The following is a 13,711-nucleotide window of genomic DNA, read 5'->3' on the forward strand; positions in this document are numbered from 1 at the left end:
GTGTGGTTGCTGGTGAGTATTTGCTTTAGGTTGGGGGGTTGTCTGTAAGCGAGGACAGGTCTGTCTCCCAAGATCTGTGAGAGTAAAGGATCATCTTTCAGGATAGGTTGTAGATCTCTGATGATGCGCTGGAGAGGTTTTAGTTGGGGGCTGAAGGTGACAGCTAGTGGTGTTCTGTTATTTTCTTTGTTGGGCCTGTCTTGTAGGAGGTGACTTCTGGGTACTCGTCTGGCTCTGTCAATAAGGCTTAGGATTACTATAGAGTATCCAGAATTTTGTCTGAGACATCCCCAGTTTCCTGAGGCAATTTCACATCCTTCAAGCAATGCTTCCTGGAAAAATCTATTGTCAAAACATCATTACATTGTTGTGATTTAAACATCACACTGCAGCACGACCTTATTTTACAATTGTGATGGTGCCCCACATAAGGCTTTATGGAAATATGCTTATGAATATATATGACATAACAGGAATATGTTCTGTGCTACATATGCATGTAACATATCTATGTAAAGGTTATGATCTATTTAATCTATTAATCCTATTTGCATACATGTATCATTTTTGTATTCAAAGTTATGAATATTGGCAGTGTACTGGCTTGATTTCTAAATAACCTTAGTAGAGCATTTGGTCAGTTCCTGGAGAAAGGAATTCGCAAAGTTAAGTGCCCAATCAAGAAGCACTTAAGGAACAATAGCCCTGTTAGTCTGTATCCGCAAAAAGAAGAACAGGAGTACTTGTGGCACCTTAGAGACTTACAAATTTATTAGAGCATAAGCTTTCGTGGACTACAGCCCACTTCTTCGGATGCATATAGAATGGAACATATAATGAGGAGATATATATTCATGAGGTTGATGGATTTCCATTCCATACGGCTAAATGCAGTGCCTTGCATAATGACAAGTTTCAGAGTAACAGCCGTGTTAGTCTGTATCCGCAAAAAGAAGAACAGGAGTACTTGTGGCACCTTAGAGACTAACAAATTGCATTTAGCCGTATGGAATGGAAATCCATCAACCTCATGAATATATATCTCCTCATTATATGTTCCATTCTATATGCATCCGAAGAAGTGGGCTGTAGTCCACGAAAGCTTATGCTCTAATAAATTTGTTAGTCTCTAAGGTGCCACAAGTACTCCTGTTCTTCTTTTTTTAAGGAACAATGACAGGTTTCAGAGTAGCAGCCGTGTTAGTCTGTATCCGCAAAAAGAACAGGAGTACTTGTGGCACCTTAGAGACTAACAAATGTATTAGAGCATAAGCTTTCGTGGACTACAGCCCACTATGCATCCGAAGAAGTGGGCTGTAGTTCACGAAAGCTTATGCTCTAATACATTTGTTAGTCTCTAAGGTGCCACAAGTACTCCTGTTCTTTTTAAGGAACAATGCATTTTGGAATGCTCCAATCCACATAAGAAGTCTTCTTGGAGACATTCAAGATACCATGTGGGCAATGGCTTCTGCCTGTAAAAACTGTGACTCATGCATGGACATGTGACTTGCCCAGGTGACTCCAGAACTCCATCTTAGGACTTTGCATAGGAGAGAGGAGGGGGGTCTCTACCCACAAGAGAAAGTCTATTTAAGCCCGTGGGAGACCCCTCCATTTTGGTCCTCAGTTGGCTAAAGAGAAAGCCTCCCCACCCCCAAGGATACCTGAAAGAAACTGGAACAAAGGAGTGTGAGTGATTGCTGGACCCAGACTAGCAGGAGACTAGTCTGTAAAAGGAAGCTTACTGGAACTGGTGTGGTGTTATTTGTATTCAGTTTTCTTAGACATAGACTTGTGTGTTTTATTTTATTTTACTGGTTAATTCGCTCTGTTCTGTCTGTTACTACTTGAAACCACTTAAATCCTACTTTCAGTATTTAATAAAATCACTTTTTACTTATTAACTCTGAGTATATGTTAATACCCTGGGGGGTAGTATCTCTTTATCACTGTTATAGAGGGCAAACAATTTATGAGTTTACCCTGTATAAGCTTTATACAGGGTAAAACGGATTTATTTGGGTTTAGACCCCATTGGGAGTTGGGCATCTGAGAGTTAAAGACAAGAACACTTCTGTAAGCTGCTTTCAGTTAAGTCTGCAGCTTTGGGGAAAGTAATTCAGACCCTGGGTCTGTGTTGGAGCAGACAGGCGTGTCTGGCTCAGCAAGACAGGGTGCTGGGGTCCCGAGCTGGGAGGGAAAGCAGGGGCAGTAGTCTTGGCACATCAGTTGGCAGCCCCAAGGGGTTTTTTGTGATTCAACCCGTCACAACAATGTTACCACAACTGCAATGTATTTTATTTATATTTAAATAATTAAGACACCTATACAAGGCTCTAGATGACCTAATATATCATTAGTATTCTAATAAAATAATGAAAATGACTATTTTAACAGGAACTCTGTTAATCAGCCACCTACAAAACCTCCTTTCCGACCCTTAACTGAGACCCTCAGCCCATGCACAGCTGGATTGGGGCACTGGGCAGCAGCGCCCTAACAAGGGCAAGGCGAGTGAGGCACTTGCCTTGGGCGCACAAAGCCGAGGGGCGCAAAAAGTGGTGGAGAAAAAAAAAAGCCGCTGGCATAGAGATATTTATAACCGCATGATCTCCCCTCGGCCCCACCTGCCGCCCCCCTCCCCCCGCGCCTCCCCCCCGAGTGTCCCCCAGCCCTGACTTGCTTCCTCCCCCCCCCCTTCCCAGACCAGAGCAGAGCAGCTCCATGTGGCCTCCATGCAGCAACTGCTGCCGCAGGGTCCTAGTGCCCCCCCATCTCACTTTGAGAGTTCAGACGGACTCTGAGCCTGCCCTTCCCCCTCAGACCCTTTCATTTTTCAATGGGACCCTCCAGCAGCACAGCCCCCTCGCCCACAGTCACCACTCCTGCCCCATGCTGGGCAAGGAGACAGCCTCATCCCTCACCCCCAGTGAGGCTACAGTCAGGGGCAACAGCAGGGGAGGAGACACACACAGTGCCCCCCAGCACCACCACGCGGGAGGCGAGGGAGATTCCTGGATCTGAGAGGGGCCCTAGGAGCACATGCAGTGACAGTGTGCAGCTGGGGGGCAGGCAGGAAAGGGGAGCTCTTCCCCCAGAGCTTGCTGCTGCCAGCAGAGAAAAGGCTGGGGGGGAGTCCTCCTCTCTAGCCCCTGTCCTGGAGCAGCCTGGCTGTACCCCAAACTCATCCCCAGCCCTGTCCCACCCCAGAGCCCACACCCCCAGTCAGAGCTTTCTCTCTGCCCCCCCACTGCACCCTCAACCCTCTGCCTGAGCCCCTCTAGCACCCCAAACACCTCATCCCCAGTCCCAGCCAGAGCCCTCACCCTCCACACCCTAACCTTCTGCCCCAGCCCTGAGCCCCTCCCACACCCCAAACCTTCCATTCCCAGCCCCCGACAGAGCCCTCACCCCAACTCTCACCAAGCCCCCCCACACTCCAAACCCCTCATCTGCAGCCACAACCCACAGCCCTCACTCCTGCACCTCCTCTGCACCCCTCCCATCCTCAAACTCCCTCCCAGAGCCTGCACCCAATTCCCTGCCCCAGCCTAGGGCCTGCACCCCAATTCCCTGCCCCAGCCTGGGGCCTGCATACCAGGCTGCCTCCCTCACCCAAACTCCCTCCCAGAGCTTTGGGCAGGTGGGGGGTGGCACAGAGTTTGGGTGGGGGCGGGTTCTGGGCACCACCAAAATTTCTACAAACCTGCCACCCCTGATCCTGCCCTGCAAACCTGAACTCCCAGCATTCTCAGGACACATGCTGATCCCTAGTGGCCACTGCTGATATCCAGCACCTCCCTCCTCTCTTAACCCCGCTCTGGATTAGAACTGGACTGGAACCAAAGAACATCTTAGAAGCAACATTACCAGCCCAAGCAGTCAAAAATCATGAGTTGACCTCCCCAAAATCACAGGCTCTACCACCACCCCTTCATTCATTCTTCGGCGGCAAGCCCTTCCCTCCGAGAGGGACTGAGGGACCCACCGCTGAATTGTCACGGAAGAGCTGGCCCTGGGGAAGGGCAAATTTTTATATTCTTGCCTCAGGCGCAAAAATACCTAGTTACAGTTCTGCTGGGCAGACCTGGGACACCAAGTTAACTCACTCGAATTGTTTAGGGCCGGGTTGAGGCTGGAGACTCCGCACCATCCAGCAGCACTTTATAACGTGGGCATAACTTTGCAGTTTGATCTCGGGTCCAGCCACCGTGCCTGCTTTGGGGTCAAAATCACCCCACCCCGACTGGTATCTCTTGCAATCCCCCCAGGATCCTGGGGTCAGTCTCGTGATCTCTAGACGCTCGGAGTGGGCACCGCTGCCAGCCGCCCTGCCCCAGCGCTTGGCTAGGAGAACCCAGGCACCCCACCCCCTCGGCCCCCGGGGACACGCCTGCTCTAGCCCTGGGGCAGCTGCGCTAGCTGTACGGCCCTCGGCGAGCAACTCCCGCCCCCGGAGCCCAGGGAACAGTCGACTCCCGTTCTACAGCGTCCCTTATTCAATGCGCATGCGCGGCTGGGCCCGACGCGCAGGCCCCTTTAAGAGCGCTGGGGGCGGGGCTGCTTTGCCGACGTGGCGGCCGCGACAGGCCGCCCCGCGCGGAAGGCGCTGATGAAGGCGGCCGCCCGGCGCCATTGCCATGAAGAGTTCCTGGGGGAGCGGCAGGTAAGTGTTGCCCCCCGCGGGCCGCCCTCTGTCCCCCCGCGGAGAGGGGTCGGCACGGCCGCCCTGAGTCCCGCGACCCCTGGCATCGGGGGGGCAGATTCTAGCCCGCGGCGGCAGAGTCCCCGCCCCGCCCCCAGTGTAGCGCCACATGAGCAGCGCCGTGCGGAGGCCCCGGCTGGGCGCCCGAGGCAGCGCAGCGGGTGGGCGAGGGGCGCTGGGCGCGGTGGAAGGCTTTGTCCGGGGTGGCAGGTGTTTCTCTGCTCTCGTTAGAGGCTTCCCGAGAGAATGGCCGGGAGGAGCCAGCCCCCAGCCGGAGCCCTGCCCGCCGCGGGCAGCAGCCGAGCCTACCCGTTTGGAAACGGTCTCCAGGCGGACAGCGAGGCGCAGGAGGAGGACGGGGAGGTGTCCGAGCTGCGCCCAAGAGGGAGGGAGAAGGTCCGACGAAGTACCTCGCGAGACCGGCTGGATGATATTGTGCTGCTAACGAAGGACATCCAGGAAGGCGAGACTTTAAACGCGATAGCGCTGCAGTATTGTTGCTCGGTGAGTCTCGTGTACAGAGCGGTTCCCAGCGCGGTTTGTATCTTTGCCCACGAGCCGCTCAGGTCCAGCGGGACACGCAGAGTGTTTCCTACAGAAACTACACAACATGAATGCGTAAGTTGCGTGATATTTAAGCCCCAGAAATCAAGAAATGTCCAAGTTAAGGCTGACAAGGTGTGCGAGGTAATACGTTTATTGGACAGCTTCTGTTGGTGAGAGAGACAAGCTTTTGAGCCATACAGAGCGCCTCTTCGGACCTGGAAAAGGTACTGGGAATGAATGACTTAAAGAAATGCTACAAAATATTAGTATATGTCTTACAATATAAAAAAAAGGTTTTAGTGTTTTAAACTATTGGCTTGGCTATAATGATCTTGAATGTATATACAGTAGCACCTTTCATCCAAATGGAACCTAGAATGTTTAAAAACTTTACTGTGTGTAAAATATGCTGACATTGCACATCTTTGAACTATAGCTCCCTCTGGGGTGATATGTGACAACTCTTCAACAGCACATAAGAACACAACAAAAGGACTTAATGTTGTAAGTCATGTATTGCAGTCACATTTTCATTCCAAATCTTCATACCACATTTTACAGATTATATTCTTGAAAGCATTTCCTGGATGTTATGCATTTTGGAAAAAAGTGTGGCGTGTCTGAGAGAGAAGGTGGGGCTGCATCTGAAGTCTGTACCACAGTGCATAGCCACAAGTGGGCAGACTTGAAATAGAGCAACCTGTATGGAGACTTTTCTTGATTTGGATGCCTAACAGTATAACAGCAGTGCTCACTAAAAGTTTTCATATGGTACTTACATTTTTTAAAAAGAAAAATAAGTAACTTTGCTCTCCAGGACTCTGAAATTTTGAAGACTAGCCATAAATGGGTATTAGCTGATGTTATTTACATGTGCTATTTGTCCAGACACCACTTACCTCCCTCCCTATGCACTTTAGGAAGGCCAAGAGAACACTCTTCTTACATGAGCCTTAGGGTGCTGCCAACTTTGCAACATCTCCAGTTTTAGGATTTTAACTTGCATGAGTAGTGTTTAGCTTCTTGGCACTCTTGCATAGTCTACCAGTATTGAGCCAAGGGCTTCTGCAGAGCTTTTACCTCCGCTAAAGGGAACCTTCAGTACACTTCTCACTTGGTAGTTAAACTACCTGTACGTGTGTGGTAGTATAGCCTTCTTGACCAGAGTAGTGAGAAACTTGTACAAAATCTGAGCTACATTTGCTCATGCAGCTTTCAAAAGCTCGTAACTTGGTCAATTAAAAAAAAATTTTCTAGGGAATGGTCAGAGGTGTTCTTATATGGCTTTTTTTCATGCAAAATGTAAACTTTCAACTCTCTAGCCATTTTGATTGTAAAGCAGTTATTTAAAAACAAAACAAAAAAAAACTTGGTGAGTGAAGCAGAAACCTTATTTACTTGTTCTCAGATGTTTTGCTCCTATTCTCGGGGTGGGATTGGTGGGGAGGGAAGAGCCTGTCTACAGAGACCAAGCCTGAGGAACCTTCATCTTGTAAGATGAAAAGCTTTAAAAAGTTAAGTATCTGAACACTTGGTTTAACTGAAAAATAATTTTTTTTTTAAACTACCCCTTCTTTAATCATTTTCTCTCCTCCCCCTCTTCTCTGTATCCTTCACAAGCTTACTTTTTGTAGCTGTTTGCAATATAACCTGTGCTGAAATATTTTTTGCGAGAGTTAGTAAATGGAGCTCTTAAATCTGTAGGAAACCCTGCCCTTTCTCAAAGAAAGAGGGGGCAAAGGAAGACTTAATGGCCTGAGTTATGCCTATTGTTGCACTTGGCAATACAGGGGCAGAGAAGAAAGAACTAAACTAGATGAATGAGGGTAATTTTGTAAAGTAGGAGAACTTCTATCTACCTAGATGTTCCCGAATGGGGTCGGCAACCTTTCAGAAGTTGTGTTCCGAGTCTTCATTTATTCATTCCAATTTAAGGTTTTGTGTGCCAGTAATACATATTAACGTTTTTAGAAGGTCTCTTATATATTATAGACTTATAAAACTAAACTATTGTTATATGTAAAGTAAATAAGGTTTTTAAAATGTTTAAGAAGCTTCATTTAAAATTAAATTAAAATGCAGAGCCCCTGAACCAGTGGCCAGGACCCGGGCCGTGTGAGTGCCACTGAAAATCAGCTCACGTACCGCCTTTGGCACGCATGCCATAAGTTGCCTACCCCTGGTCTAGAATGACCAAACCACATTTGACAGTAATAGTATGTCTGTTTGCAAAGCACTTCATAAACTAATGGTCATCATTTCTTTGAAAGGGAGGGAGGAGTATTATTTCCATTTTCATAAATAGTTATTGAGACACAGGTTGAGTGACCTTTTCCCCCCAAGTTCAGAGGGAGTCAGGGTGATTATTTGCGTTAGAATACAGTTCTTGACTTCCAGTCTGTACTTCAGTTCTTGTCTGTTTCAAAAATTTTGTTTGTATTTGGAACTCTTTGATTCCATGTTTTGCATCAAAATATTTTCGATTGGGTTCCATTTATAATTTGGGATTTCCTTTTTTAGGGATGTACTCTATCCCTCAGGGAGGCTAACACTCTTCTTCAGGTTTAATAAACCTTTCATATTGTTTAAACTACGTTGCTTTTAATTAATTTTTTTTTTTCAGGTTGCAGACATCAAGAGGGTTAATAATCTTATCACTGACCAGGATTTTTTTGCACTGAGATCTATCAAAATTCCAGTGAAGAAGTTCAGTGTATTGACTGAAACGCATTGCTCTCCAAAAAGCAAGCAAGTTTCAAGACCTTTATCATCTACTCAGTTTTCCCCAGAATTCCAAGGAACATCACCAGCTTCTGATTCATTTTCCTGTAATGAGACTATAGGCAGCTTCTTGAAAGAAGTGGATCGCGATATAGAACAAATAGTAAAGTGCAATGATACAAAAAGAGAGAATCTTAATGAAGTTGTTTCTGCCTTATCCGCACAGCAGATATGCTTTGAACCTGATGCTAAAACCAAAAAGCGGAAAGATCCCTATTACGGAGCAGACTGGGGCATAGGATGGTGGACAGCAGTGGTGATAATGTTGGTGATTGGCATAATAACTCCAGTTTTTTATCTCTTATATTATGAGGTTTTAGTGAAAGTTGACGTTAGTCACCATTCTACAATGGAATCTGCCCACTCACTAGTCACAGCACCATCACAACAAAAACAAATTGAAAATGGAATAAATCCAGCAAACATCATGAACGTTGAGAGTGAGGAGGAACTTCAGCATTACAATGGAAAGTCCCAGGAGACTGTTGTTCATAGACATCTAACATAACTTTCACATGAAGAGGAAAAACAGTATAGAATGCGAAATGCATCTGGAATGCAAAGAATAGATATTACTGATGTATACATTCCTTCTTTTTGGGCAGTATTAAAGTACAAGGATGCTTTGCTTCCTTTATTTAAATAGTTGTGGGAACCTGCCATATTTACATAGGAGATAATCCTTCTGTGGGTCATTTAAACTGTCAAGCATGTTGACAGATGACATTACGAGATTGTCATGGTATAAATGTGTATGTAAACAGGTATTTTTGAAAGGCTTTGCACTTTTTTCTATTTAAATATAACCTGTTTTTTTTTTTTTTTTTAATTAACGATTGCTGTTAAGGTGCAGTTCTGACAAACATGAGATAAATGAGTACAGTTGATTATAATTTGCTATGTGAAAGCATCTGCTTCAGCATGTTTAATTTTAAAAATAAATATTGTTTCATGCTTTATTTATAATATATTTAATGGTACATGCTACATGGGCTATCAACTGAAGAGATCTACTTCCCACTTCATAATATATACCACTGAATACATATTTAATGTATGGCTGGTGTAAATTCTGTGTGTAAAACCTTTTCCATATATAAAGTTCAAACTACTTTTTTCCTTAGATCAGTGTGAGACTTTCTGAAAGGAAAATGAATATATAGGGCTGAGAGCTACTGTTGACTAAGTAGAAAGATGTACTAAATTAAGCTTCGTTGACTGATAGGGCAGTGCTTATGTTGAACTTTTTTTGCACTATAACTACTGCCTTATATAATAGACATCAAGTGGTGAGATTGCAAAAACATTTAATAGAAGTTTGTGACCTTTTCACAATCAGTGCACAACCAAACAGTTTATTAAATTCCTCCTTTTTTGAGTATAAGCAAATTTACGTTACTACAAGTAAGGCCCAAAGTTCAGACTGGGTCTCATTTTCTGCTGCAATCCAGTCAATAGGCTCATAAGCCATCTTTTTAAATGTACTTCAAAAGCTTGCTTGAGGTCACGTTGTGTATAAGTGAGCTATGCTCTGATGCCTAAACACAATCCAGTTGTTGAAACAGAAGTCCTTGTCCTGTGTAGTAATTAGCTGCTTAAATTTGAATAATTAGAAATTGGCTAAATAACATGCCTTTTTCTGTTCAAATACTTGTATGAGAAAACAATCCAAGGGATGTAGCATTTCCTTCCATACCTTTTTTGTATTATTAAGGAAATGTCACTCTCCTAGTTACATCTTACAGTGCAGAAAACTGGTTTTCCTCAGTTGAAACAGCTGGTGTTTTCAGGTGTCTGAGTGGATGCATATGGTAATATGTAGGAGGGCTTCAGAAGCACCACTCTTTTTCAACTCACTCCCACAACACTTCAGAGGGAAACCCTGTGACATCTAGAAGAGAAATTTGGCCTGCAGTGAGGGTGCAGCTACTGGCAGTACCTTACTGCCCCCATGATCCTTGTCAGCCTCTTAAATTTCTTCCCCTGAAGAAGGCTGGTCCCTGCATTTAAGCAGTCACCTAAATTTTTCCTAAGAAAGTTACAGCTAGAGAAGAGGGAAATTAGTTTTGAACTTACTAATTTTTGTTTAAAGAGGAAAGTGGAGGTAGTTATGTATTCCTTTATAGGGATTTATTAAGATAGTGCCTATAACTTACACTAAATCCCATCATATTTGCCCCCTGAAGCAAGGTTCTCACTGTTATCCTCCACTCATAATTATTTCACCATATGAGTAAATGGATAGGCTTTGGCAGCAAAAGAGACTTGAGTGAAAAATACTTCTCTTCAATGTTATATTTTGTATTTAAACAGCATCTTGTCCAAGTGTACAGTATAAAAAAGTGATTCTGAGAAATTGACATATTTTTAAAAGATGCAGTACTTACAAACACTTTCTCAATTTAGAAATTCTGATGTCCTGCAGATTTTAAGGAGGGCAAATGCAGTTCATTGTTAAATGATGCAAACATGGTTAATTGGCTGTATTTTTATTTAAAAAATGTAAAACTTGACAATACAAAAATTGCATTTTAAGGCTCAACTGGTCTAAAATTTGGCAGATGGAAGTACGCTTTGATCCTGTGAATTTTTATTTTGGAGCTATTCTGAATTGTTTGATAAAGTAGCTGCGCTCAGAAGAATTTGATCATGCAATATTTCTTCCAGAGAAGACCAAACTAGCTATACAAGTAGGAATTATTTAACATTTGTTTTAGAAATAGTTATATAAACTTTTACAAACATAATGGGTCAAAACATTAAACAGTTGAAGTTTAGAAACAGTTGAGATTGCTTTAATCTATGATTTCAACATTACTTTGAAGGTACCTTAATAGAAATCGTATCTGTGTAGGATCTGGAACTCTTTAAGCATAGAATACAATTCTGTGCTCTGAACGAACTTAGGCTTGCTCTTTTTGCTTGCCTTAACTAACCTCTTGTCCCCTATGTCAATGATTAGTTTTGGAATTACAAAATGTTAATACTTTATAATGTCAGAGATTGGTCCTTTCATCACAATAAAAAACTCAAGAGAATTATTAACAAGCTGAATAACATGAAATGAGCTTGTTTGGGATTTTCAAAAGATACGTTGCATACTAGTTATTTTCAGTAAGTGTGACTAATTGCATACACACATGAGCAGACAAAAGAAAATATTAAATTGCTAATATTTTGGTAATAGATTATAATCAGATTTGGTCATATCTTGAATTAGAATCTGAAAGGGTTCTATACTGTTAAAATACAAGTAAAGAGACATTGCTACTTATGTTGCTCTGTGGCATTATATACTGAGAGCTTTTGTTTAGTTACATCTCATACAAGTCAAATTTGTGTGTTTTATTTTAAGGTCTGAGAAGACTTGTGACTTATTGTCAATGAGTACTTCCTAAAAAAATGTGTACTGCAGCAAAGGCATAAAGTTTATCTTTTAAAGTCGTTTTTGAAATAATACTTAAGAAAAAACTGTTGTTCTTTTGAACAACATTCCATTACCTTATATAACAACGTTTTTAAGAGCAGAAAGTTAATTTTATCGGCGTCTGACATAGGTTTCCCTTGAATATAGGACTCCTGTCAGTACTAAAGGGAGTTGCTTGCATGAATTTCACTTTGCTTCTCTGTGGGCAGCCTTGTTCTGTTGCAATTGTACTATCTTTTCCAAACTACGATGACCGATACTGCAGTATCAGTTATTTACCTGTAGCAGTAAATAACTGGCTGATTGCTCTTTATGATACAGATTTACATTTAATAGTTAGAAGTGAAGTGGTAAAGCCAGACTCCTGTCAAAACTGTTTTAACAGTGAAGTTGGAATTGTAAAGAAATTTATTACATGGTGCATTCAAGTGAAGAATCATGCTTTAGATTAAATACAAAACATGGTTTGCTCAGGAAGTCAATTTTTAATCTAAGTGCATATTGCACTGTTGGCACATATGTAAATGTTTTATTTAAATCTGATATATTTTGGAGTACACTACCACAAATGGTCTTTGTATAACGAAGTATTTTATACAGGATCAAAATGTAATTAGATGTGAAATAATGCAGTGCTGAAGATGTAAGCCTCTTATTAAATCTTTTTTGTTCCTTTTACTTGCTTCATAGTTTTGGGAGAGCTCTGAGCATTCTAATAAAAAAAATTTGTGTGCAGCAAAATGTGAACTTGAGAGCATGTTCTTGTCCCTGCATCTGCTTTCCTGAGGAAGTTGCACACTTGTCTCTCAAGCTGATATTTATTAGCCTATGTACAACCTCAAACTAAACTCCTAGGTTGGTGAATATCTCTGTTTGTATGTTGTGTAGAGCTCAGTACAATAGTCACATCTATTATGTATTATATTACAGTATGGTTATTCACCCCCTATTGAATGAGTAGACTCTCGATTTCAGATAAATGACTGCCTTTGATCTACCTAAAAAACATGAGGTGCATGAGGCAGCTTTAAAAAACAGGCCCAAGAAAAGTAACCCCAGTTATTAGTGAGGCTAATTTTCAGATGCCAACATTTTCACAGGCTCACAAAACTACCTTTTTGGTGGTATATTATACTACTTTCACCTGCCACTGTCCTAGGAATTTGTAGCTGAAATCCTATTTTACTTTGTAAAATAGTTATCCGGAGTCAGAAATTTTCTTAAACCCAAGTAAACAATGTTTTGTTCACTCTGCTAACATTGGGGAATATTAATCATATTCTAAATAGTTAAAGGGACACTGCCAATTTGGAATGCTATCTGAAAAGTAGTTCAAGGTTTCATGTAGACTCTGAACAGTATAGTTTAACTCTCATATCTTCATCTTTCCCTATAAGAGGTAGACATTCACAGGCATGCTGCTAAGTTCAATTCTTGTATCAGATCCTGTTCAACAGAGTGAACAATCAATATAATTTTACCAAGCTTTATTCTTCAAGCATGACCATACCTTAGCATAGCCCTTTAAGTGGTTTGCTGCATGGTTATCTGTATTCACCACCAGCCATGGTAGCTGTTATAGCCCTAATAGCCACATTTCTCTACCTGTAGAGGGGGGAGGGGAATGCAACATCTCCCCCCTCCCCACCAGTTGTACAGGGATGGAATGGAAGGAGGCCTGTCCAAAGGGAAAGCCATAAATGGCTCCAGGATCATCTGAGTACATGTGGTACAATGCACAGATGGCAAAAAGCTACCAGTAAGTTATTGGTGCCTTGAGACTGATCACTGAAAGGCAGCTTTGGGTTCAAGGCTTGACTACAGACAAAAAATGGCAGGAAGGGTATCCTCATACTTAAATTGGCTAACAAAATATCCTTGATCAGCACAACCATATTGTTTTCAGTAAACTACATAAGCAAATTCTCCAAGTCACTGGGACCTGAGCAGTGTGTGTGTATGGGAGATATTTGCCTGTAACATTACACCTCATCTTTCTCCACATTCTGAAAACACACTTTTATAAATGCAGTTTAAAGTACTATTTCCTATGTGTCTTCATGTTGGTTGACACTGGTATGATTCCTGGTTGCTGGCAGAGTCGAATTGTTAGGAAATAACTTCAGTCTTCATGGTGCTGTGCAGGAGACAATGGTGTTGTAGAGTACATCAGTGACCTCTACTGATGACCCCATTCCTGTACACCCAGGCCCTCAAGTACCCTCCTATTCTGCTGCTGGTACCGAAAA

At 42.8% G+C, this 13,711-nt stretch overlaps 1 protein-coding gene across 1 annotated transcript; it reads left to right on the forward strand.

Moving 5' to 3' along the window:
- Window positions 1-4,575: 4,575 nt before the first annotated feature.
- Window positions 4,576-12,203, forward strand: LYSMD3 (LysM domain containing 3). The gene is made up of 3 exons (XM_054031338.1): window positions 4,576-4,669; window positions 4,940-5,212; window positions 7,878-12,203. Exons 1-3 carry the CDS (start codon window positions 4,616-4,618, stop codon window positions 8,541-8,543), a joined length of 993 nt encoding a protein of 330 aa, XP_053887313.1. The 5' UTR covers window positions 4,576-4,615; the 3' UTR covers window positions 8,544-12,203.
- Window positions 12,204-13,711: the final 1,508 nt, after the last annotated feature.

The sequence above is a fragment of the Malaclemys terrapin genome, chromosome 6 (genome assembly GCF_027887155.1).
Source record: "Malaclemys terrapin pileata isolate rMalTer1 chromosome 6, rMalTer1.hap1, whole genome shotgun sequence".
Lineage (NCBI taxonomy): Eukaryota > Metazoa > Chordata > Testudines > Emydidae > Malaclemys > Malaclemys terrapin.